This window comes from Batrachochytrium dendrobatidis, assembly GCF_000203795.2.
Source record: "Batrachochytrium dendrobatidis JAM81 unplaced genomic scaffold BATDEscaffold_12, whole genome shotgun sequence".
Lineage (NCBI taxonomy): Eukaryota > Fungi > Chytridiomycota > Chytridiomycetes > Rhizophydiales > Batrachochytrium > Batrachochytrium dendrobatidis.
The window spans coordinates 241,793-266,738 of record NW_006281110.1 but is presented as its reverse complement, the minus strand read 5'-3'; the positions used below and the strand labels follow the sequence as shown (position 1 = coordinate 266,738).

General features: G+C 40.4%; 9 protein-coding genes across 9 annotated transcripts; 4 read left to right on the top strand and 5 right to left on the bottom strand.

Moving 5' to 3' along the window:
• Positions 1–324: 324 nt before the first annotated feature.
• BATDEDRAFT_20549 (glycine decarboxylase subunit P) lies at positions 325–3,908 on the top strand. Its single transcript, XM_006681289.1, has 4 exons — positions 325–365; positions 678–1,151; positions 1,276–2,340; positions 2,404–3,908. The coding sequence occupies exons 1-4, from the start codon at positions 333–335 to the stop codon at positions 3,889–3,891; spliced, it is 3,060 nt and encodes a 1,019-aa protein (XP_006681352.1). The 5' UTR covers positions 325–332; the 3' UTR covers positions 3,892–3,908.
• A 747-nt stretch (positions 3,909–4,655) lies between these two features.
• Positions 4,656–6,880, top strand: BATDEDRAFT_91218 (uncharacterized protein; the record flags this gene model as incomplete). Its single annotated transcript, XM_006681473.1, has 9 exons — positions 4,656–4,721; positions 4,856–5,215; positions 5,304–5,417; positions 5,506–5,694; positions 5,795–5,995; positions 6,087–6,235; positions 6,316–6,490; positions 6,563–6,713; positions 6,840–6,880. 9 exons carry the CDS (start codon positions 4,656–4,658, stop codon positions 6,878–6,880), a joined length of 1,446 nt encoding a protein of 481 aa, XP_006681536.1.
• Positions 6,881–7,530: 650 nt separating this feature from the next.
• BATDEDRAFT_13622 (uncharacterized protein) lies at positions 7,531–8,232 on the bottom strand (the record flags this gene model as incomplete). The annotated part of the gene is made up of 2 exons (XM_006681271.1): positions 7,531–8,010; positions 8,134–8,232. Coding segments are annotated over 2 exons (579 nt in total), but the record flags the coding sequence as incomplete, so codon positions are not given.
• A 1,618-nt stretch (positions 8,233–9,850) lies between these two features.
• BATDEDRAFT_20546 (Rab family GTPase YPT6) lies at positions 9,851–11,694 on the bottom strand (the record flags this gene model as incomplete). Its single annotated transcript, XM_006681288.1, has 6 exons — positions 9,851–10,008; positions 10,072–10,226; positions 10,308–10,492; positions 10,570–10,656; positions 10,745–10,803; positions 11,628–11,694. The coding sequence occupies 6 exons, from the start codon at positions 11,692–11,694 to the stop codon at positions 9,950–9,952; spliced, it is 612 nt and encodes a 203-aa protein (XP_006681351.1). The 3' UTR covers positions 9,851–9,949.
• Positions 11,695–12,088: 394 nt separating this feature from the next.
• BATDEDRAFT_91094 (mitochondrial 54S ribosomal protein YmL16) lies at positions 12,089–12,908 on the top strand (the record flags this gene model as incomplete). Its single annotated transcript, XM_006681472.1, has 1 exon — positions 12,089–12,908. The coding sequence occupies one exon, from the start codon at positions 12,089–12,091 to the stop codon at positions 12,857–12,859; it is 771 nt and encodes a 256-aa protein (XP_006681535.1). The 3' UTR covers positions 12,860–12,908.
• Positions 12,909–13,076: 168 nt separating this feature from the next.
• BATDEDRAFT_13581 (uncharacterized protein) lies at positions 13,077–14,562 on the bottom strand (the record flags this gene model as incomplete). Its single annotated transcript, XM_006681268.1, has 6 exons — positions 13,077–13,283; positions 13,351–13,500; positions 13,564–13,869; positions 13,961–14,140; positions 14,219–14,341; positions 14,464–14,562. 6 exons carry the CDS (start codon positions 14,560–14,562, stop codon positions 13,077–13,079), a joined length of 1,065 nt encoding a protein of 354 aa, XP_006681331.1.
• Positions 14,563–14,698: 136 nt separating this feature from the next.
• BATDEDRAFT_27129 (uncharacterized protein) lies at positions 14,699–15,272 on the bottom strand (the record flags this gene model as incomplete). Its single annotated transcript, XM_006681324.1, has 2 exons — positions 14,699–15,124; positions 15,213–15,272. 2 exons carry the CDS (start codon positions 15,270–15,272, stop codon positions 14,699–14,701), a joined length of 486 nt encoding a protein of 161 aa, XP_006681387.1.
• Positions 15,273–16,829: 1,557 nt separating this feature from the next.
• Positions 16,830–17,316, bottom strand: BATDEDRAFT_7506 (uncharacterized protein; the record flags this gene model as incomplete). Its single annotated transcript, XM_006681251.1, has 2 exons — positions 16,830–16,988; positions 17,230–17,316. Coding segments are annotated over 2 exons (246 nt in total), but the record flags the coding sequence as incomplete, so codon positions are not given.
• Positions 17,317–21,670: 4,354 nt separating this feature from the next.
• Positions 21,671–21,997, top strand: BATDEDRAFT_5623 (uncharacterized protein; the record flags this gene model as incomplete). The annotated part of the gene is made up of 1 exon (XM_006681249.1): positions 21,671–21,997. A coding segment is annotated over one exon (327 nt), but the record flags the coding sequence as incomplete, so codon positions are not given.
• Positions 21,998–24,946: the final 2,949 nt, after the last annotated feature.

Below are 24,946 nucleotides of genomic sequence, written 5' to 3'. Positions count from 1 at the left end.
GTTTCGCTTACATTAAACCCTAATTGATTGCATTACAGAGCATAGACCCTTTATTTACATTGCGCCATTGGGGGATCAAAGATGGACTTTAGATGATACTGGAGTACTAGAGTGAATAGAGCTGCTAGTCAAGCATAGTGCGGTATGAGTCTATTCTAACGATCAACACTGGCTACTGATGTGCTCAAACCAATGTCGCATGTTTATGAGTATTGGGTGAATGACAGGACGCGGCTTCAACATTCAAACCACATGATTGTGTGTTGAAACGCAAAAGAAAATACTGAATTCAATTGCATCTTTGTCTTAGTAATCCATTCCATTCACCAACCATGTCCTCATCGCTGCTCAGAGCCATGATGCGAGTACGTTTCAGTAGTTATTGTTTTCTTTGAAATTGTTTAGCTTGCATATTTGAGTATTTTTATAATTGCCATGCTTATGCAGATTGGGTCCGACTCTTGCTTTACATAATTTATTGTCGCTATTTATAATTTATTTTTCTACTCGTTCGATTGATGGTTTGCTGCTACAGTATACATGCGATATGAATTGTATTAGCTTCAGCCCATTCAACACTATCCTGTATAACTGATTTGTGCAAACACTGTTCCACCATGTTATTCTTGAACTCATTTTCCATATCTAACCGTAATCTGGTTTTCTCAATTTCATAGGGTCGTAGTGCTGTGATGCCTGCTACTTTAAGCAATTCATTATCGCAGTCTTCTACCTTGAGCTTGGCTAGAACATCAATTCTTAGATCCTCTACTGTTCGCCCCGTTCTGATTGCTGGCTTTTCGACCTCGATCATTGCCCGTTCAACTCCCTCTTCCATTTTTGAACCGCTTGACACGTTCGCTCGTCGCCATATCGGTCCTTCCTCTGCTGACGTGCAGAAAATGTGCAAGGTTGTTGGTGTAGATTCCCTAGAAGCACTTGTTGCAAAAACTGTTCCTGAAAACATTAGCATTCAAAACTTGACCCGTCTTGGTCCTGGCTTGACTGAAAGTGAGGCTCTTGCCGAAATTAAGCGCATTGCATCCAAGAACAAGGTGATGAGATCTTATATTGGCATGGGCTACAACGGTACTATTACTCCGCCTGTGATTTTGCGCAATATCATGGAGAATCCTGGCTGGTACACTCAGGTAATTGATTCTTTTATATTTTAGTCAGTCTGATCCAGATCCTGTGTATGAAAAAGAATTGTGCGTTGCATTCAAATCGTCTAATATTTATCTGGAATATTGCATTAATTTAAATTGATACTAGTATACCCCTTACCAACCCGAGATTTCTCAGGGTCGTCTCGAGTCGCTGATCAATTACCAAACCATGGTACAAGAGCTCACTGGTATGGATATTGCCAATGCATCGCTTCTTGATGAGGGCACTGCTGCTGCCGAAGCCATGCTGATTTGCTTCACTGCCGCCAATCGTAAAAAGAATATTTTCTTTGTCGATCAAGCATGCTTTCCTCAAACTATTGCATGTGTGCAGACCCGTGCAGCTGGATTTGGTATTGAAGTGATTGTTGGTGATTATGAATCGTTCGACTTTTCTGCCAACAAGAACAAAGTGTGCGGTACGCTTATCCAGTATCCTAATCAATTTGGTCGTGTCAACAACTACGAGGCATTTGTCAAAAAGGCTCATGATAACGGTGCTCTTGTTGCCTGTGCTACCGATCTTCTTGCTCTTTGTCTTCTCAAACCTCCTGGAGAGATGGGCGTTGATATGGCACTTGGTAATTCTCAGCGCTTTGGTGTTCCCCTTGGCTATGGCGGTCCCCACGCTGCCTTTTTTTCCTGCAAGGATGCTCTTAAGCGTCGCATGCCTGGCCGTCTGATTGGCGTGTCCAAGGATGTTGCTGGTAATTCAGCCTATCGTCTTGCTCTACAGACTCGCGAGCAGCACATTCGTCGTGAAAAAGCCACGTCCAATATTTGCACTGCTCAGGCTCTGCTTGCCAACATGGCTGCCATGTATGCTGTCTACCACGGTCCCAAGGGTATCAAGGAAATTGCTCAGCGTGTACATAATCTAACTGCTGTTCTTGCCAAAGCTGTCACTTCGTTTGGTCACAAAATCACCAACGACACATATTTTGACACCCTTACTATTGCCACTGCCGCTCCTGCTTCCGAGCTTGTTGCTGCTGCTTTGGAAAAGGGCATCAATCTTCGTTTGATTGATTCAAGTCATGTTGCTGTCACGCTTGATGAAACCGTGACTAAAGCTGATTTGACTGATCTGATCCAAGTGTTTGCTTCTGGATCGTTCATCCAGCAGTACCAAAACGGTGCTCGATCTGCCGCTGCAACCACTGTTCCTACTGTTGATGCTGTTGCAGCAGCAGCGGGCGTAACTACAGCATCTCCTGCAAAGGCGTTTGGCAAGGATCTTGTCCGTACTAGCGCTTTTCTTACTCATCCCGTCTTCAATCTATACCACTCTGAGACCGAAGCCCTTCGATACTTTACTCAGCTGATGAACAAGGATTTGTCTCTTGCCAATGCCATGATTCCACTTGGTTCGTGCACAATGAAGCTGAACGCGACGACAGAGATGATTCCAGTCACCTTTCCAGAATTTGGCAATATGCATCCTTTTGTTCCAGTTGATCAGGCCGAAGGCTACAAGGTTTTGCTAAATGAGCTCGAATATGCTCTTTCTGAAGCCACTGGGTTTGATCGTATTTCACTTCAGCCCAACTCAGGTGCTCAGGGTGAGTACACGGGTCTGCGTTGCATCAAAGCCTATCTCGAGTCGATTGGTCAGGGTCAACGTGATGTTTGTCTGATTCCTGTTTCTGCTCACGGTACTAATCCTGCTTCCGCCTCCATGTGCAGCATGCAAGTTGTGACTGTCAAGTGTGAGGAGAATGGCAACCTTGATCTTGTTGATCTGCGCGCCAAGGCTGAGCAATACAAGGATCGTCTTGCTGCCACCATGATTACCTATCCATCAACGTATGGTGTGTTTGAAGATGGAATCAAGGAAGCCTGTGAGATTGTACACAAAAATGGTGGCCAAGTTTATATGGATGGTGCTAATCTTAATGCCCAAATGGGTCTCTGTAAGCCAGCCGAAATTGGTGCTGATGTTTGTCACTTGAATTTGCACAAGACATTCTGCATTCCTCACGGTGGTGGTGGTCCAGGTGTCGGTCCCATTGGTGTTAAATCTCATCTTGCGCAATTCCTTCCCTCCCACCCTGTTATTCCCATGGGTGGTGAAAACGCCATTGGATCCATCTGTGCTGCTCCATGGGGTTCGGCCAGCATTCTTCCCATTTCTTGGGCATATCTCAAGATGATGGGTGATCATGGGCTTCTTAAAGCAACCCAAGTTGCACTTCTTAATGCCAACTACATGCTACGTCGTCTTGCGCCCCATTATCCCATTCTTTTCACCAACAAGAATGGATTCTGTGCGCACGAATTTATTATTGACTGTCGTCAATTTGATGCCACATCACATATTGCAGCCATTGATATTGCCAAGCGATTGCACGATTATGGTTTCCATTCTCCAACCATGTCGTTCCCCGTTCCCAACACGCTTATGATTGAGCCAACTGAATCCGAGTCCCTAATAGAACTTGACCGGTTTTGTGATGCTATGATCCATATCCGCCAGGAGATTCGCGATGTCGAAGAAGGCCGTCAGCCTCGTGACAACAACGTCCTCACCCATGCACCCCATACAATGGATGTTTTGATCAATGAAAAATGGGACAGGACTTACTCGAGAGAAACAGCTGCCTACCCTGTTCCTGGACTGAAGAAACGTAAATTCTGGCCTAGTGTAAGCCGTGTAGATGACACGTTTGGTGATCGCAATCTGATATGTTCCTGCCCTCCTATTGAAGATTATGAACAATAAATTAAATTTGAATTGTGAGTAAAGCTCAGTTGTGTGGGGTTGAATCCAACAATACGATTGTTGGATTCATGTAAAATGAAACATTAGAAAGAACTGAATGAATGATTTATTTTTCTATTAAATTATTCAGTGATTATCATGTAGAGTTGAATTGATGAGATTGTTCTCTTGAACACGAAAGTATTAACAAAATCTGGTGATTATACAATGCATGATTATTAAAACAATTCGATTGTATTAAATAATGATTCAACTCATTTCTACTACAAAAATATAACTTCAACTCCATTCCAACAAGTGTTGACACACATACAACCGTGAATTGAGGCATATCATTCGAGTTGGAAACATTCTTTGTTTTTGGAGGAAACGCAACAATAGCATCTACGAGCCAAAACACATTGCATGGACATATCTGCCACTCCTTTATTGCCAAGAGGTGTTCAACCTGAAACGAATGCCAACAGAAACTCTTTGAATTCATCTGCTAGGGTTGAAAGACATGACAATGACCATCATGTTAGAGTTACGCATCCGTCTTCAAGGCATTCTCAACAACACCATAGCCTATTGTCATTGGAACCACCCATTATTTATGTAGTTATTGGGTTGCTGATACTTGTAGTGATTTACTGGGCACAGATGGCTATATCGTTTAGTGATGGTATGATTTCAAACTATTCGGGATTGTCAGTGTATGATTACCAATAGTATAGGGTTGTGTTTCAATATTTAACTTCTGGCACCATGAACCTGCATTAGAAATGTCCAAAAACTATCCCATGTTTATACGAAAATTATCACCCGGATGGATCTTTCATCGCAAAGTGGTAGGTTTGTCATGAGACTATCAGACATGCTCTTTTATGGTAGATTCTACTCCACCACTGCAATACACTTGATTCAACCATGCAAACTGGTATTGATACGCGAATGATATCGTTTCAAATGCTAATCTATTTAGGATAATAGCGATGCTCAATTCAGATCGTTTCGTAATAATATTCCTGCACTTTCATTGGTTCTTGTAGTTCATCAGGCCATGTCGGTTTTTTTGGGTGTGAGATTCAATTCTGGTCCCAATGCAGGCCATCGTCGAATGCATTTTACTCTGTGGTTTTCTGTTGTGTTTTTGACTATTTTGTTGGGTGTCGAGATGATCAAGCTCGTAGCAGTGTGTCTAATTCAATACGTGGTTGTAAAGCAATTCGGAGCAACGTGGATTTCTCCAGTATTTTCATGGTGTATGGGTCTAATGATCTTATTTGGTGGAGCTGTTGTAGACTTCAAGTTCGAGTATGTGTTTTCATGGCTTAGTTGGATGGTAATGTACAACTATCGCTCTATTTCAAATGGGTATGCATTGGGTAATGACTGCCACATGTCATTGACGGATTGGATTGGATGTATAGGATAAACTAAAAGGATTAGGCATGTCTCCAGCATATAATTTCACCATGCTACGCATGATTTCGTTTACCACAGACTATTATTGGCAAAGATTAGAGTCGGTCAAGCAGTTTGAGGTGTGTCAAATTATTGTCATGCACATCCATATACACGAGTCTAAACCCACACATTAATGCGAGTGTATTGGCTAAACTGTTTTTGTAGAAACACAAGATAGATTGCATGACTTGTTTTAATGGCGAAAGCACATCTGCATTTCGGTGTTCAAAGGGCAGAATTTATGCTTCACACCACGTATCCGAGTACTCCTTGATCAACTATATGACATATTTATTGTACGCGCCGTTGTTCCTTGCAGGTCCGATTATTTGCTTCAATGACTTTGTTGCGCAGGTAATTGTCTTGTTTGGTTGTTGATTAGATACCAGATCAGGTTTTTGGTGATGTAGTTGACGTATATACTGTTTGTGTATGGCACTTTACGAGTATATAGATTCACAGTCCTCCAAAAGAAGTTACATTGAAACGAATAGGTGTTGCGGCACTTCGATGGGCGGGAATAGTGCTGCTTATGGAACTATTTATACATTACATGTATGTTGTGGCTATTAAAGACACAGAGGCTTGGACAGGGTTTACGTCTGTTGAAATCTATGCTTTAGGATACTGGAATCTCAATCATATCTGGCTCAAGGTGAATTTTGCCTTGATTAAAATTATGACGAATACTAGACAAATGATTACTCAACGTTTTGACTATTTTGTGAATAAATTGTGTCATGTAGCTTACGATTATTTGGCGGTTCTTTGGTCTATGGGCGTTGGCAGATGGTGTAGAAACCGTAGATAATATGGCTCGATGCATGAGCAATCAGTATTCTGGTATCCAGTTTTGGCGTGCTTGGCATAGATCCTACAACCGATGGGTTGTCAGGTATTCCATTAGATACGTGTACAGTTGATTCCCAACCCACTCCAACTAATTTGATTTTTTTTATTATGGGGAATGTCAAGGTATTTATACATTCCACTTGGTGGAAATAAGCGTTATCTACTTAACCTGATTGCGACGTTTACGTTTGTAGCCATATGGCATGATGTCAAACTCAAGCTTTTGGCATGGGGATGGCTCATTGCATTGTTTATTCTTCCCGAAATGATTTTAACACGGTTACTTTGCAACGCCAAGGTAATATACTTTTGTCTCACAAGATCCAAGCCTATGTGTAAGAATTAAACCTGGTTGTGTTTTGGGTTTTAGTGGAGAGCCATTCTTGGATCAATGCATCTTCAAATGTGTGCTGTAGGTGGAGTATGCAACATCTTGACAATGATGCTCGCAAACCTTGTTGGGTTTGCTGTAGGACTAAAAGGCATGCAAGAGTTCATGTACCAGATTATGCACGGAAAAGGTGAATGTTATAACTAGAATTCAGATCTGTTGTTTATCAAGTCTAATCATTTGAAATGTTTCAATTGTTTAGCACTAGTGTTTTTTATATCTGTTATACCTGGGCTGTTTCTAATTGTTCATGTAGCGTTTTGGTGGGAGGCAAGACAGAAGCAGCGTGTAGAGTGATGCTTGATACTAGTTTGTTATTACAACTATCGACACAAGGTATGAGAATAAAGAGATGAAATAAAATGAAAAAGGTCAGCAACCAGTATCATGTGTGAAGTGGTTCTTGCATAAAATTCATCCACTACACTTTTGTGGCGGTCAGATTGGTAGATTGCTGATTTGAATAGCAGAAATATCCATTGTGGTTCATATAACAGCGACAATCTGACTTGTCAACACAATCAATGTACTGAACGACTCGCAGTCTCTTAATGTTATCCATATTTCCAAAACATGATGAAATCAGGCTGTTGAAATACAAGTATATATTCGTTCCATTTTGATTCCTACTGTTGTTGGCTGTAAACTCTATTCTTCAAAAGTGCGAAATGGGCTCAAGGTAAAACATTTCACTTTCAATTCAAGGTAATCGGCCCTGATTACATGGCATAGTTCAGAGCCAATTTCATTTACCAAAACATACTTCATACTACTAAAGTCAAGAAAAATAGCAAATTGCGTATACAATATAAAAAAATCTACGTTGTTGATCGGGATCCATGAGATGCCAAGATACGCTCTTCCAATGAAAACACGCGCTGGATCCACGGACTAGATAGGATAGAGTTAGTATCATTCAGCTAGCCATCAAAAGGGACAAGTGTCACCTACCGAACATCGTCTACAGCCTTGATCGATTCCAAGAATTCCATGACATGCAGTAATTCCTGATCTCTATGATCCTCATACCAGCTACTAATGGGTACACCATTGCAGATTTGATATGCAAATGCTTGAGGGGAATTGTCAACAATAATTGTGCGTGCCAGGTCTCTGCCTAAAATGTTTAAATCCTTTAGATAGTTTCCGCATATAAATAAACACGAGTCACGGAACAGTCGGTACTTGATGTATTTGTGCGTTGGGTCGATGATATTAAGGAGACGATCGGCGTAAATCTTTTGTGAGGCTGTAAAAACCACCACTTCAAAGATTTCTGAACAGCGCTCAAGAAAGGTTTTGTAGTGGGGTCGAAGCCGACCAGAAACTGTATACGTGATATTGTTGAATTCGACGGGGAAAGTAATATCGCAGTGATCGAGAGGGGATGTGCTACAGTGTACAAGCGTTTCATCTAAATCTAACACCTATTTGATGGTAGGATAAATGGTTGGTTAAAGGATCATTGTTTTCAAGCAAGATTAAAGTTTTGCACAAACACGGATCAATACAAGGTTGTATAGTAATATCATGGCACTAAAATACCATACAAGAGTAATGGGTGGACTTGATCTAGTTTTTTTTGGAAGAGCGCAGGGTCGATACAGTTGTTCTTTAGTTAAGGGAGGAAGTGTTCGAATAAAACAAAATCTATGATTGAACAGAAATAAACAAGATTAGGCCTATAATAAGAGCATACAATAAGTCAAGTTTACATACGGATCAAATTCGCCTTCTTCGGCCTCTACATCTTCAGATTCCTGTGAAATACCGGCTTCTATTTCAAAACACAAGACCATCAATGGACTGGCACAATAGATTGTGAGAGCGATTTCAATGAAATTTACCTGTGGTTGGCACGGCTGTATCTGCAGTAGTATAAATAGCGGCAGCCGAGTTATTTGCTGCATCATATGCAGAGATGGGTATTATATGAGTAGGTTTATGCAGGGTAGTAGTTTCATGGGGTGGAGGAGTATGTCCTACAAGATTCAAATGAATTGAATGACCAAGTCAGATAACGAATACAAGATTCATTGGAGAATTTAAAGTTGAAGCGAATAGTTTACCTATTCGATGGCCAGTAGCATGAACAGAATGATACAAAGGCGAGAAGATAGTCTGCTGAGACTCATCGCCCTCATCCCTTGCTGTAGAAGCCATATCCGCATCAAGAGTTTTTGGTTGCACAGCCAGTTGGGACTGCAGTTGACTCAGACGAGGACTTGCAGGACTGTATAATGGCGAGTTTAAAGACATGTCGAATGCTTGTCGAGATACTTTTACATCGATGGTATCGATTGAAGCCAGAGTTAGGTTCCGTTTTTGAGAGAGTCCAGAAGCAGTGTGTTGGGATCCAGATACAACCAGGGAAGCATTGGAGACTGTGACAGGAACTGTCTTTTTTCTGACTAAAGAGAGTGACGATATAAACGAGTTTTGAGCATGACAAGGTGATTGTTGCTGACAAGTCGCAGATGGGTTAGATACAGGAATTTGGATGGTATCGGGACGAAAGCTTGCAGGTTCAGTAGATGAAGTAGCAGTTGTGGAGTCTATAGAATCCGCACTCTTTCTTCTAGGACAAGTCAATACTTTAGATGGTGCAGTGGATTCATGCAGAGAACTAGACAGACTCGAGTGGGTTGATACAGACTCTGATGTTGGAGTCGGTGAATGTCGTGCAGTGGACATGCCATGAGATGATCGACTAGCAGTTGAGGAAATCACCGCTTTACTAACTAGCGGTGTTGACACTCTTTTGATGGGCTGAGTGTACTGTCGTTTGTAATGACTGTTGTTGAGCACACTGTTGCAGATAGTTGTTGAGTTGTCCTTGTTCAATGTGTCGTCCATATGATTAACAATCTTATTGCTGATACAATTATTGGATGTGTCCGATGGATGTGACATGACTAGATATCTGTAGTCTGTTGAGTCGAGACTGTTGATGAAAATATTGCTAGAGTGGTAATCGTTCCAGTTGATTTGTGAATGACTCCAGTGGTAACAGTACCAATTGGTTTAATAATTGTTAATCTTCACGTCAAACTTGATTAAAATAATCCAATTTTGTGACAATTCTTTTATTAAAAAAACTAAATCTTTACATTTCTATTAAACATGAATTCTTGAACATGTTGAAGAATCCAAGTTTAATAATAACTTGAATCTTGTCAAATAGTGTAAAACTAACTCAAACTTGTTTTTATTTTACGTGAATACACGACTGTAAATCCCAAACCTTGGCATGGTTTGATATTCTTTCAAAAAAGTTTATTCCATCCAATCTCTGTAGTCACCAATCCATTTACCCCTCAAAAAGAAATCATTTGGTCACAAGCATATTCAAAATATTCCTCTCGTTTAGCACGCACAGCTCGATCCCTCGGATTTGGCTGTAGGATTGACCTTGACATCAATGACTATTTAAAAACCAATGTTAAATCTGTTTTGTTGAAGTAATCAAATCATTGTGTTGGACTCACCATTGTTTTCTGTGCCTTGCGTTTCCATTCCAGGGAGTGCCATTGCAATCTTCTTGAATAGTGCCTTGACATTGTATCCTGCCTTTGCGGAAGTTTCAATGAACATGACATTAAACTCTTTGGCCTTTTTTTCCCCCTCATCAGTGGACACTTGTCTGTATCGGATGAATAAATGAAATCGTTTAATTCAGATTCCAATGCATCCTGTATTGATTTTGGCAAATAGAATACATTACCTTTCATCACTCAAATCAGTCTTATTTCCTACTAAAACCACAATAACGTCATTGCCTCGTTCGGCACGAACGTCATCTACCCATTTTGAAGTATTTACAAATGAGTTTCGATTGGTAATATCGTATACAACCACAGCAACCGAAGAGTCACGAATATAACTGGGAATCAAACTACGGAATCGTTCCTATTTATGATCAAACCAAGTAGATTCAAAACAGTGGTCAATGAATACATTTTAAATGTAAGATTTAAAGTGCATACCTGGCCTGCAGTGTCCCAAAGCTGTAGACGGGTAGTACGGTCTTCCAAGTACATGGTCTTTGACAAAAAGTCAATTCCAATGGTTGCCTAGTTAAAATAATATGAACAAGTCAATAAGCAATCCGTCTACACTGATACTCGAATCAAACTCAATATTGAATCTTGAATTGCATACTTGGTAAGTGTTGTCAAAAGTGTCATACATAAATCGAGTAATGAGCGAAGTCTTTCCAACTAACACATTCAAAAAAAGGATTAGAATGGTAAAACCAAAGATATGGATTAGTAAAGTTTCAATAATATATGCAAAAGCTTTGGTTGAACAAGAGCAATTTGTTTTAGATTGTAGCCATTGTTTAGAATAAAATCAAAAACTAAATCAACAGGCTCGAAACCAGATGCAACAAAGCAATGGGATTGGATGACTGGCAGTTTACAAGTTGCTAGTCAGATCTAGAGTGCCAAAATGAATAGCTTTAAGCCATCATTTGCTGCAACCAGTCTAATGTGGCGCTGAGAGTGAGTTACATCCAAACCACTAGTCAGGGTTGATAGTAACAGTTTGAATGCAACCATTCACATAGAATTGACTGAAATACTGAACAGGACAAGACTGTAGATGGCAAGGATTAGAAACCAGCCATAGCACGCAGCCTTTCACTTGGTAAACACAACTCAGTCAACTACACTCATGAAATCCTTCTAATGCTGCAGACTGATTTGAAAGAAACCATCCACTGTAGAGAATCCAAAATGAAGACATGACGAACACTGTCTATTCTCATACAGACTGGGGTTGACAAGAAGCCCACTTGTTGAATACATTGACTGTTAGTAGATGTTGAGAATGGATAGTATATTCTTTATAGACTATACTAGTACAAGTATAGATTGTTCTTGATTAAACAGAGCCCAAGATAGAGCAACAACCAATGTAAGATTAGTTCATACTAGCCAGTCATCACACGCCCACAACCATAAAAGTCCAATAGTTGGATATTTAAATACACTCCATGCAGTATTCTCAGTAATAAATATCAATACTAGCAGAACCCTACCCGACTGTTCTCCCAAAAAAACCAGCTTGAACTTGCGTAAAGGATTAGAGAATTCAGCGTTGGCCATTGCAAGTGGTTGATGAGGTAAGATTGGTGACTGGCTTGACGCCTCCTTTCATTACGAATTCACTCGTATCGAACTCATCTCAGTAAGAGATTGATACCATTCCCTTACAAGCATTCAAACTAATAGAATTCAACATTCATTCTGTTCATCTCAACTTATTCAGTTTTAATCCTTTATTATTTCTATTCATTTGATAAATCTTGATTCTACAATCTTAATACAACACGAATGGTTATTGTCATGTCTGGTTTGATTCTCGTATCCTTTGTCTTGTCTTGACTCGAATTTCTTTTTTTAAAGAATTTCTTGACTGGAAACTTGACAACTGGCCATTGGTACAAGAATAATGAATTCTTCCAGTATATTCCCAGTATGTTTGTGCAAGATCACCGCTATGGCTAAACCTGTTCATTTGACAACAAGAACGGCAGGATTTTCATTCACATCAATCAGTCGATCTCGAATTGGTGCCAAACCCATCAAGTGTCCTGCTCAAGTGACTTTCTCTTTGGATCCATACACTCCAACTCAGTCTTTTCCTGACTGTAATACCATGATCACTGTCAAGGGCCCTAAAGGACAGCTATCTATGCCTATTAAACCTTATGTGTCCATCACTCTTCCCTCGATCACTTCCAACACCACAAAGCAAACCGACTTTGCCGATGACGATAATCTCTATGACAATCTCAAAAGCAAGTCTGCAAATGCACTCCTTACCGTCGCAGTAGATACATATACAGATAAACGACAGAGAGCAATGTGGGGAACAACTCGTAATTTGATTCAAAATATGGTGATTGGTGTGACAGATGGATACATGATACCAGTGCGACTCGTTGGAGTTGGCTATAGAGCTCAGTTGGATGCAGTCACTGCTGGAAAGTCTAGTCCTTCCCAAAATCGTGCTCCTTCCGCTCCAGAGGATGGCAATCAGTTGGTTGTCCGACTGGGTTATCCTCACCCAGTAATATTTCATGTCAATGATACGGTGCAGGTGAGCGTGCCTGCTCCTCAAAGAATTATATTGCAGGGAATCGATCTGCATGCTGTCACTGCTTTTGCTGCAAACATTCGTAAATGGAGAAAACCTGAACCTTACAATCAAAAGGGTGTATTCGTTGGCGACGAAACCATCAAGAAAAAGGATGGAAAGAAACGTTGATCTTAATCCTCAACACTTTGAAAATAAACCAATTTAAATGGTTTTCTACTATCCAAGTTGATGTAATAGAGTGGGTTGGTATTTATAAAAACTGAGATTCCATTCATTTATCTTGATAGCAAAAATGACAATTCATGTCAAAACAACTTTCGTGCAATTTTTCTCGATGGATCTATGCAATCACTCTGTTAAAATCAATTGCTATATATTCACTTGGTCATTTCAATGTCATGTCATGCAACTTACTTGTATTGGAACCATCACCTTGCTGTACGTCCAGTTTTCGTTTTGATGCTGTGCTTTCTTCTGCCTTGATCAACTCGTCTGCTGCCGTGTTTTGTTGTGTTTGTCCATTGGTATCCTTTGGTAGTCGACTTGGATCCGTTGGACGCGGCAGGTTTCGAAAATAAACATGATCCAAAGCCTACCGTCCAGTGTTTATGTAAATCGTTTAGCATTCGTCAAACACAGTTGTAACGTTTGTAATTTACCTGTTCCGAGGTTATACGCTTTAGTGGATCGTATATGATCATGCGTTGAAGCAAATCTAAAGTGTCATTACTGGCAGCAGTGAATAGAACCGATAATGCCGTTTTTGGATGCATGGCAAACTCGTGGTAATCAGGTAGAGATTTTAGCCCCTAATTAATAAGATGTTAGCAGGTTTATACGAGTTTCTGTTATGTCAAACAATGCCAACTCACTGGCCAATCCTCTTCAGTGGGAGTTCCTAAAGCTCTGAAAATGGTTTGTAATTGACCAATATCAGTTTCTGCAGCAAAATAAGGTGTGCGCAACATCAATTCGGCAAATATACATCCGACAGACCACATATCGACTGCTGTTCCATACTGTTTGGCACCAAGTAGAAGATCTGGTGCTCTATACCATCTAGTCACGGCCTGACTTGTCATGGCTCGAGTGGGATCGCCAAACTCTCTTGCTAACCCAAAATCAGCAATTTTAAGCTGCCCAGTTGATGACAAGAGCAAATTGTTGGGTTTTAAATCCTAAACAAGATACACATGCTAGCATGAATGAGCAACATTTAGACTTGATCCCATTCTTGGAGATAAATCAACATGGAAAATAAAGCTTTACCCTGTGAAGAATAAAGTTTCGATGGCAATGGAATAGCCCACGAAGCATCATCAGCATCCAGCTTTTGATATCACCAGCACTAAATACCACATTCTTATTCTTGATGATCATTTCCAAATCAGCATCCAAGAATTCTAGCACAAGGTTCAGGTTGGTCTTGTGAGCAAACACATCAATCAGCTATTGAAAAGAATCGAAACATAACAGGTGTTAATGGATTGAATCAAGGCAGACTATATGCCGAGTTTAGATGAGCACCTCGACAATGTTCACATGGTGCAACTCTTTAAGTAGCTTGACTTCTCGTATGGCAGACATGTCCAAACCATCCTTGAATTGGCCAATCTTGATCTTTTTAATGGCTACTTTACGTTTATCCAACTCCTTCTTGAGTCCTGGTTGATGGTGTCATTCAAACAGTTTAGTGTTTGATGTATGCAAGCTGAATGCAAAGACATGTTGGTTGATGGAATACCTAATGTTTTTGAGTCGGTGGAACCAACAGCAGTATTGGGAATAGCCCAGCCTTGATACACTACAGCATAAGTGCCTTCACCCACTTTTTTTTCCTTCTCATATGCCGAGTATTTAGGAGTGATCATGATTTATATGTACGGATTGAATGGTAAACTTCAAGATTTAAAAAACTCGGTTCGAATCCAACAGCAATCTATAAACCTTTATTTCAACAATAAAAACTGGATTTGGAAATAAAAACTATACACCAAGAATTCCTATTTAAGAGTAAGAACTACACGGCTTGGAATAATCCACTTGACTACTCGCTGGTTCAAAGTTCATTTCCATCATCTCGATCTCATCCGTAGGAGTTATTGTCATCCTTTCTTTGCATTTCCCAGTGTATGTTTCCGAGTCGGGTTGGAGTGGTGCGTCAACGGGTGATGGAACTTCTGTGTGGTTATGACTTTGCGTTGTTGCTTTGGCTGTAGTTTTGGGTCGTATTGCTACAAATGCCAAAACTGCCGCGATAGCAACCAAAGCCGCACCAATAACTAGTCCATACACTACACTACCAGAAATAAATGGTTTAGATGTAGATTGTACCGTAGTACTGGCACGAGCATACACATGCTGTAGACTTGGTTGATTTATTTCGTGTACTTGCATCCATTCTTGCATGTCCTTGATTACATATCCCATAACCTAAATCCCCGTATCATTTCGTTACGTTTTGATTTTGAATCATCTCAATGGTATGAATGTGTTAATGTCTTGATTTATTTCTACTTACTGGCGTGATGATAGTTCCACCAACAAGGGCCTCATACAGCTTGACAGTTGATGTATGCATATTATTTTGAATTCAGTCGTCTCTATGATGCGTTGATACAATTCAAAATGGTGTAGATTGGACAAGTTTGAATTCGCGTTTTAGCAGCTGGAATGCTCAACATTCAGCAGTTTCCTATGCATCAATATGAATGATGCAGTCTGATACATACAGATGATGATCAAATTTGAAAAGTACAATACAGCAGTACCAAAACCATTTATAAACATGAGTGCATTTTAAAACATTTATATTATACCACAAGTCTAAAGATAATAAAGTACAACTGAAAAAATTGTAAACCTATCCGCCAAATCCTTCAACTCCATCCCCCACACCCTTATCACTCATCATTTTTGCATCATTTACATACATATCATCATCAATAGAGTCGTATAGTGTAGGGTGTATATCTCCGCTGTCATTGATATTTCCAGACACCAATGGATGATACGTGTATGATGGATAGATGACTTTGGGTGAGATTTCTGTAGAAATGTAGGGTCTAGGAGCAAACGAATGATGCTGGCAGTAGTTGTGATGCTGAGATATAGTGTGCTCCCTTTGTGAACTTATGCTAGATGAAAATGTCGGTGGGTGCTGAATATTAGGAATTTGTAAATGCTGTATATGTGGTAATGCACGCAATGATGTGTGGTGTTGCTTGTGTGATGAGTAACGACTATTATTACCAGATTCATCTCGAGTCGTGTCTATCCCGTTGTCAGGCTGCAATAGTTCTGAAAACCCAACAGGGTTAGTAAACTCTAGTGAAGAGGATTGCCCTACTCCACTCATCTGTGGGTATCCTTGCTGTCCGTGATGATGTGAATACACTCTTTGGTGTCGAAATTGTTGATTATGCATCAATTCATGCTGCTGGTTGAGCAGATGCTTGTGCTGTTCTTCTTGATGATTGAATCCACTGCCTTGCACGTTTTGATCGAAATGAGAATCATAGTGTCGTTGCTGACCAGAATCAAATGAAGCATGATTATAATTTCCCTGGTGCTGATCCAAAAAAGCCATACCTACATCTATAGTAGGTTTTACTAGTGAGATTGGACCATTCACGACGCCAACATTTGAGATCCGAGTGTTGGCCAAAGACAAGACGTTTGGATTAGCACCACCAGCAGAGGTAGGAGTGGGAAATGGTCCAACATTATTCTCTATATCTTGATTGGAGGTCAGAATTCCTAAATTATGAGGAAACCGATTCATGGTAGTTGCAGAGTCTGCAGAAATACCGATTTGGTGGTGGGGATCAACGGCAGTTAGAGGAGATACTGGGGAGATATGCAGTTGGGGTGCATTGAGTGGATTCAAATCGTCAACGGATAGTTGCTGAATTGTTTGAACATTAGAAGTGGGTGGATGAGGAGAATTTTTTAAATTTAAATCTACTAATGAAGAGTCTACAAGAGCGTTGGATATAGTGATGGCATCATCAATGTTTGTCATGCCAGAAGCATTTTCCAACTGCATATCCATCATGTACTTTGAATCGGCACTCATGCCTGTGCGATTGAAATTGACACTATGAAAGTCCACATCAGGAGGCGGCATGTTGATGCCCTCATCTGGAGTATTCAGACACGATTGAATGATGCTTTTGCCTTCAGGATTGGTAATCAATGGCTGCAGTTTTGGAGTGGCAAAAGTATATACATGTCCAGTTTCAGAGGCTACTAGTAAAAGTACTTGAGTTCCAGTAAGAGTGGATAGTTCGTATGCCTGATAAAGGTTGATGTTGAATATAACATTCAGTAATGGTTTTAAAGTTTAAATCTATTGATATTTTCGACCCGTCGTTTTGTACGGGTCGAAAATATCAATAAAATAGTCATGGCTTGACCAAAACAATTGTGAATGCATTGATCACTAAAACGGGCCGATCCACCGCAAAAGGACAAGATGGCGGATCGAGATGCAGTTAAAGGATCAATGCCTCGTTCAATCCATAGAGCGAATTTACCTTTTTCATGATCCCAGCCTTTCTTTTGGAAAAGGTAATATGCCGGCGAGACTTGTCTTCAATATACTCGATTTTGATTTTTCTTCTACCAGCGGTTCGTTTCCTAGTAAATCCAGTATCGAGAGAATTGAAGCCAGTAGCATCATTGATATTGTTTCCACTGTTAGTACCAGTATTGGATTGTTTGAGTGTCTTTGATAGATAGTCAGAAGTGCAAGCTGAAGTAGATATTTGGTTGTTACCATTATTAGCTCTAGTGGTATCATTAGCTAGACCAGTACATTGGTAGAATGATGAGTAATTTAAAGATTGACAATGGTAGCGAATGCTTCCACTGAAAACAAAAACTGGTCAGTTGCGTTACCTTTGTTGGACACATGAATCATGTTTCCAGAAGGATTCAAATGCAGAACACTAGTGCCTTTAATATAGTCAGTGCTAATATCGTCGTCGTCATCCTCATCGTCGTCGTCGTAGTGGTGAGTGCTTGAAAATGACATTTGTTTACAATCCTTTCCAGATCGAGCAAACTCGGAGAGTTCTGCCTCGTCGATATCTCTCTTGAGTGACATGGTTGATGGTTTTACAGATGTATTCATGTAAGATGGATACTAAATAAAAGTACAAATTGCATAAACTCATGAAATGATTGGTGACAATTCACACTAAATTTACAAAAAGCATTCTTGAACCCTTTGGCAAACTGACTGATTATTGCGAGTATTTTTCAACTGAATGAATGATTTATTTTTCTATTAAATTATTCAGTGATTATCATGTAGAGTTGAATTGATGAGATTGTTCTCTTGGACACGAAGGTATTAACAAAATCTGGTGATTATACAATGCATGATTATTAAAACAATTCGATTGTATTAAATAATGATTCAACTCATTTCTACTACAAAAATATAACTTCAACTCCATTCCAACAAGTGTTGACACACATACAACCGTGAATGATCGCTTACGATCATTTGCAAGTAATTTGAATTCAAATTACTTGAACTGTCACAAAGCCGATTTGAACTATTATCCAGACTATCAGTTGCTATTTTATTCAAACGACTTGGAATACTTGTACTTGAACATTATTGTCAATACTACACTGGATTAAACTGCTTTGTAAGTGTTTGCTGGTGTTGGTATCACTCATTTGTCTAGTAATAGTTTGACATTAAACCAATGGTCAATTGCTACTAAAAACTACTCCATCATCTGCTATAGCAGTACTGACTACCACAGGCTACTGCTGGCTTGTTTTTACTACTGAAACTTTACACTTTTGGATTTACTTGGTTTATTCACTACTGGTCTAGTGTAATCTTGATTCTGCTAGGTATTGCATTGGTGTGCATCCAGTTATCTTGACTCTATCTCAGCTCTCATCTTTGTATTACAGTCGTATTCACGTAGAATGGGTCACTTTTTTGTACTTGTCTTGCATTGATTGTTTTTTTTTGTTTTGGAATAGACCATAGTCGAAGATTTGTTGCGTATTCCTACTACAAATCGACTGCATTGTTTGTTCACTCGACACAAGGTCCATCTTACAAAATCAAACTATAGTTTTGACCTGGAGTTGTCCTATTTTGGCATAGCCATACATTGTACGATCACCAGATTCACAACAATCCAGATATTGGATTCAACTGTTTCGATGTTGTCAATGCAACTCATTTTTGTTGTATCCTAAAATCTTACAGATACATTTGCGCTCTAACTCAAGAGAACAATCTCAGGATGCAACTATACATGACACTCATCTAATGTTGCAATCTTTGATTTTCAGAAATGAGAGTTAAAGATTGTGCAAGTGTGTGATGTACTGTACCAGAAATGTAAACATTCACCCACTTGTACAAAATGAGCACAATGCCAGTCAACTTTGTCAAGGGGCTCAAAAACAGTGGTTTTTAGTGAATTTGGTGTGAATTGCCACCAATCATGTCATGAGACTATTCTGCATTTTGGTCCTTTTATTTAATATTTCACTTAAGTGAATACGACTGTAAATCAAATGCAATATAGCACTACTTGGAGTATATATCAGTACCTTCCAATTGAAATTATCTAATCATTTCCTTCAATACTGGCACAGTTTCATAGTTTTAATACACACATTGGTTCTTTATTCGATTGTCCTATTTATAACTAGTCATTCATTATCACTAATCCATTTATTATTTGCATTACCCTTTGCCAATTTTCATTAGGAATCCAAGCTTGAATTTTAAACCTCAATTCTATCATTTCAAATAGATATTGCCAATCATAGATTGGCTCCCTAAAGATGAACAGACACGAGGATCGACCTTTTGGCTTAGATGGACAATATTCAAACCCGCAGTTTTGTAGTCAAACCTCCTTGTCATCTAGAGCACAACCATTGTTGTCAAGTACTACTGCTTCAAACGCGACTGTTTTGAATATATCTGATACATCAGAACCTTTAAATAGCAAAATATCGAATAGACCCTCATCCCCTCAGAAAAATCCATCTTCTACGTGTGCATCACGCTCTTTGGTATCTGACCCTGTAGCAGTTGTATCTACTGATTCTACTATGAATTCAGACTTATCTCATTCAATTACGGATAATGTGGATTGTAAAAATCAATTAGAGTCTTGCACACAGCCCTCTATCTCTATTGCTTCTCCCAAAACGCTGACACCCACATGCCACCCCACCCCAATAGCAGCATCAAGCATGACGAAACAACAGGCCGAATCACAATCATTGCATCAACCCCAACAAACTCAATATTTGTCCCGTACGCCTCAATCCAAACACATATTTGATATATCTTTGCATACTTCAAGTAGTCCATTGACGGACTTGAGTATGACTGCCAGAAGCACTTCTTTATCCCCTCTTTCTGATGTGCCTGTGGAGCATACTAGACTGTCACCCCAATCTTCAAACATCTCTGAAGTCGATATGGGTGAGCCAAGTGTTGTTGATCGGTCGTATAGAGATTCTTCTCATTTTGCTTATCAAGGTATGATGTTGTTTGGTTTGATTTCAAGATTTATGGAATGGTGTTGCTTTAACATGTGTTGCTTTCTTATAGATCATGTAAAATTAATGTTACCCAGTAAACCACAATCTAAACAAAGAGCAAAATCTGAAGGCGATGATGCCGATCCCTCTATAATACCTACAAACTTGGATCCATTTAACGCATCTGACAATCCATCCGCCTTTGCTCATTCAAAGACACATAACAAGCGTATTGATCGAAGTAGTTCTGAATGCAATGATAGCGATTCAAGCAGCAACACTCATCGCCGTCACAGTCATACCAACTCTGGTAGCAAAACGAACAAAAATGGCGATGGCACGCTGGCATTGCGGGGATCTAAACCAACAAAACCAAGGCACAAGAAAAAAATCAAAGAGTGGGAAAGGGTGCAGGCTGAGCGATATTTGGAACTTCAACGTCGTAACGCTGCTGCAAGCGCAAATCACTCTCAAATGAGTAATAATTTGAACCATGGCGAAAATGCAACACGAGAATCTAAACATGGAAAACACAAATTTGATAACAATCTATCAGTTAATGCATCACTAGATTCAAAACTACTCGGTCCGTTGTCATCTGGCATTTATAAATCTTGTACACTACCATATACAACCAACACAGATGGTTCTACCAATACGCCACGAATTTTTACACAACTAGCATCGGCCAGTACTACTATAAATGAATCCAGTGCTACATCCACTCCCACATTTCCTACTCGGAATTCACTCAACTTTAAACGTTCTTCTATTGCAACAGATGCAGCTCACTACGATCTAGATGAGTCAGGTGGTGTGACGCTTCCAGACCGTAAACGACCCATTCCCATTGCCACCATCAATACAGCTGACAGATCTGGTCGCACTCTTCTTTTCAAGTACACAACTCGTAACGATGTTGCTACCTGCACATCCCTGCTTAGAGCAGGCATTCATCTCCATCACACCGATCATGCAGGATATACAGCTTTTCATGAAGCGTGTCTTGAAGGCCATACAGAAATCGTGTCTTTGATGCTGTCTTTTGGTGCAAAGATTGATGCTCCTGGCGGAAGCGAAGGCGATACTCCTTTACACGATGCCATTAGTAATGGGCACACAGGGGTTGTGGATATGCTACTACGCAATGGTGCTAATATTTCAAGTGTAAATCGAGCTGGTCAAACTCCTATGGAATTTGCTTCAGCTTGTAGAGTTGACATCACCAATGCTATCTCAGCCGAGCGTACTGAAATCTACGATATGATCAAAAAACAGTCCAAATCAGTTCAACATTTTGACGACGGCGATACTGAATTGTGGGAGACGCCAAAACTGAAACGATTGATGTCAGACCAGATCAAATTAAACGATATTATCAGACTATTGAATATATGGCAAGATATGACCTTTCGTGTTGTTCAGCGAGATACCTCGGGTCAGACTTTACTTCATCACGCTTGCGCTTCTGGAAACCTTGATGAAATTTGTCGTCTGTTAATGTATGGCAGTGATATCGATGCTGCAGATAATTCGGGATGGACGCCGTTACACGATTCTGCATTGGCAGGCCATACAGAATGTGTCAAAGTGTTGCTGCAGTATGGTGCTGATTTAGGCGAATCTGGCGGTGAAAACGGAGTTGATACACCCCTACACGAAGCAGCTGTAAATTGTCATGTGGATGTTGTTAGAGTTTTGCTCGAGTATGGGAGTGATCCAACAAGAAAAGACACCAACGGTCAAACACTACTTGATTTATGCCGCGCCAAGTCAGAAACCTGTCATACAGATGATATGAAGGTTGATAATGACGATATTGAAAAAAGACGGCAACAGGTTACTGAGCTGCTGTCTAGACCCAAATCGGAATGGTTGCCATATACTTTACCCGAGTTTTATCGTCATTTAGTGGGTACATTGGAGGAATCAGACTACATTGATCAGTCTCATCATGCTATCAAGCCCGGATGCCATTCTGCCAAGTCTGCTATATATCCCTTATCGACAACATCATTGGATTATGATACGGGTCAGCAGGGAATGACGCCCACAAGTTCCACCACTTCACATGCGCATCACGGTGATCTGAGACGGTCCAGTGTAACAAGCAACTCTGGGGAAGATCGAAACTTTTTAAATGGACTACCCGCCTCATCTTCACAAGCCTCGTATCGATTTGCATGGGGTGGCTTGGATCCTCAATCTGGACCTTTCGAATCCACACGCGAAGAAAAAAAGTTTAAAGCACTATGGAAAACCATTGCCAAAGAAGAAGGTGGCGACACTGTACTTTCTGGCGGCGAAGGGGGTGAGAAGAATGATTATATTGCCAATAGTTCAGATACAAATATCCGGCGTAAAAAACGTGGCAGTGGGCATTCTACCTTTAGTCGCGCTGGTGCTGAAGGCAGACGACGTTCGCACGAACAGTTTGATCAAACCCACACGTACTCGGAATCCATTGTATCAGATGATAGTCGTGGTTTATCCAAACCCCGCAATCTTTCTAAACGGAACCGACAGCGCATGTCTAGCTCAGATGCTTTAGAATCCGATGAAGATGAGCGTGCTTCTGACTTGTCTAATCAACCGTCTCGTTTTAAATCTAGAAATATTGATTTAGATGGTAGTGGCAATGGGTTGAAGAGAAAAAGTGGTGCGAAATCTGCCGATACTGATACAACCAAACGCAATCAAGCCAATTTAATTGCAGGCAAAGATTTTAACAGTAAAAAATCACGTCTAGGCAACAAAAGAGATGGCAGTGAGCGGAGTGGAGCTAAACTCAATACAAGCGGCACATACTTTACTCAAGGCAGCGATGATGGTTCCAGTCATGACAAGTCTGTTTTAAGTGGAAAGCATCTACCACATTCTACTGATGTAGAATTCAAATCATCATTGCGTACTACATCTACTTCTGTAGACGACACTTGTCATACTGGAAATATTTCTTCTGATTCAGTCCACCATAGCAAAAACAGATTGAGTGATGTTAATCATGGACATATCATTAATGCCAAACAAGACTCGTATACCATGCCGGATCATAAATCTAGTGGGAAATCTTCGTTTTCAACTAATATTTCAAAGCACGACTCTGATATTTCCAGAGACTCGACTGTCGAGTATTCCACTGTTTTAAGTAGAACAAAGCGGCCCGCTTCAAGTAAAGAGACTGCTGGTTTAGACGCATTGGGCAAGTCTGTTTCAGTCTCGTCCACACGATTGTCACCAACAGATACTACTAAATTTATCAAAAGGCAATACAAATCTAACAAAGAGATGGATTCTGATCATGAAAGTGATCGGCAGGGTATCAAGGGCATGAGCGAACGTGAGCAATCTCTCGCGATTGGGTTTTTTGGTGATGACGATTCAAATCAAAGTGATAGTAGCCGGTACACCTCAAAAAAAGTGACAGACCATACTGCTGACACGTCGCCTTCGTTACCTTTTACCTCTGTGCCTGCTTTTTCAAACGCAAAGTCTTCGCGACCACTTTCAGCCGGCAAACCATTGATTGGTGATGGTTCTGTGTCAGTACAAGGAGGTTTGACAACACCAAGTAAACCGCCACTGATACCCAAGCCAACACTGACGTCCATACCATCAGCTAGTACTATCACATCTATTTCAACACCAGCTACAATGTCATTAACGCCCATAGCAATCACTCCTGCGGTTACAAAAATCAAGAAAAAGAAAAAGACATGGCTAGGTATTTCTGGATATCAACGTGCTGGAACTCAGTCTAGTGGCAGTGGTGATGATGCCGGCACGAGTGGATCTTGTGGTGGTAACAATCAGCCTGCTTCTGAAAATGGGCTAGTTGCTGTTGATGAGGATATACCAAAATTGGGTCAGAATGACACCAAAACTCTTGCTGTTTCCGTTGCTCCAGATACCAAATCCACCAGTGTTTGTTCTACTGTCGATACAAACAGTGGCTTATCACCAACTACACGTAGTACTGATTTGATTGTAAAAGCTGAGCCTGCCAGTTTAGCAACTTTAAAGCCTCTCAAGACAGACGCTTCGACTATACAACAACCAGTACCAACATCATCAATACCCAACGTATCAGCATCTGCCGAAGTAACAAACACAAATGGTTGTATAAGCGACGTAACAGAACCTGCTAAGCAGTTTGGATCGCTCCCAGGACTTTCGACATCTACCAAAGTTATACCTACAGATAACAGTGATATTACTTTTAAATCGTCATCATTGCACGTACCTGGTTTAGCAGTAGAAAAGACCATTGTTGAACCACAGCAGCAGCCAATAACATTGGCACAAAGAAAGCAGGCTAAACAGAAGTTACGGCAGCAAGCATGGATGGAATCGGAAACTGGGATGAACAAGACGCATGCGGTATCTACAGTACCTGCCACGATCAGTTCAAATCCAGAACGTGCCGCGATCATCAAGGGATTGTACAAGGCACATTGTTTGCCACTTTATACATTGAATTCACAGCTGCGTAACTCACCAACAGAAAATCCTGTAGCGCTACAAGAAATACACTCGATTGAATCTGAAATCTACCTGGTGGATCTCCAGCTGGCGCTTTTTTTAGGACTTAAATCTGGACGAGCACTGCTGGATACATATCCAAACCTATCGCGTCGAGTTGCATCCATGGCGGAAAAGACTGCTTTAGAGCAAAGTCCCGTTTCCGAGTGTATTTATTCATGCATGGCACAC

Coding starts and splice junctions, on each gene's coding strand:
- BATDEDRAFT_20549 (XM_006681289.1), top strand. CDS start 333: ATGTCCTCATCGCTGCTCAGAGCCATGATGCGA. Junction 366..677: donor TGCTCAGAGCCATGATGCGA/GTACGTTTCAGT, acceptor TCAATTTCATAG/GGTCGTAGTGCTGTGATGCC. Junction 2,341..2,403: donor CTGCAACCACTGTTCCTACT/GTTGATGCTGTT, acceptor GCGTTTGGCAAG/GATCTTGTCCGTACTAGCGC.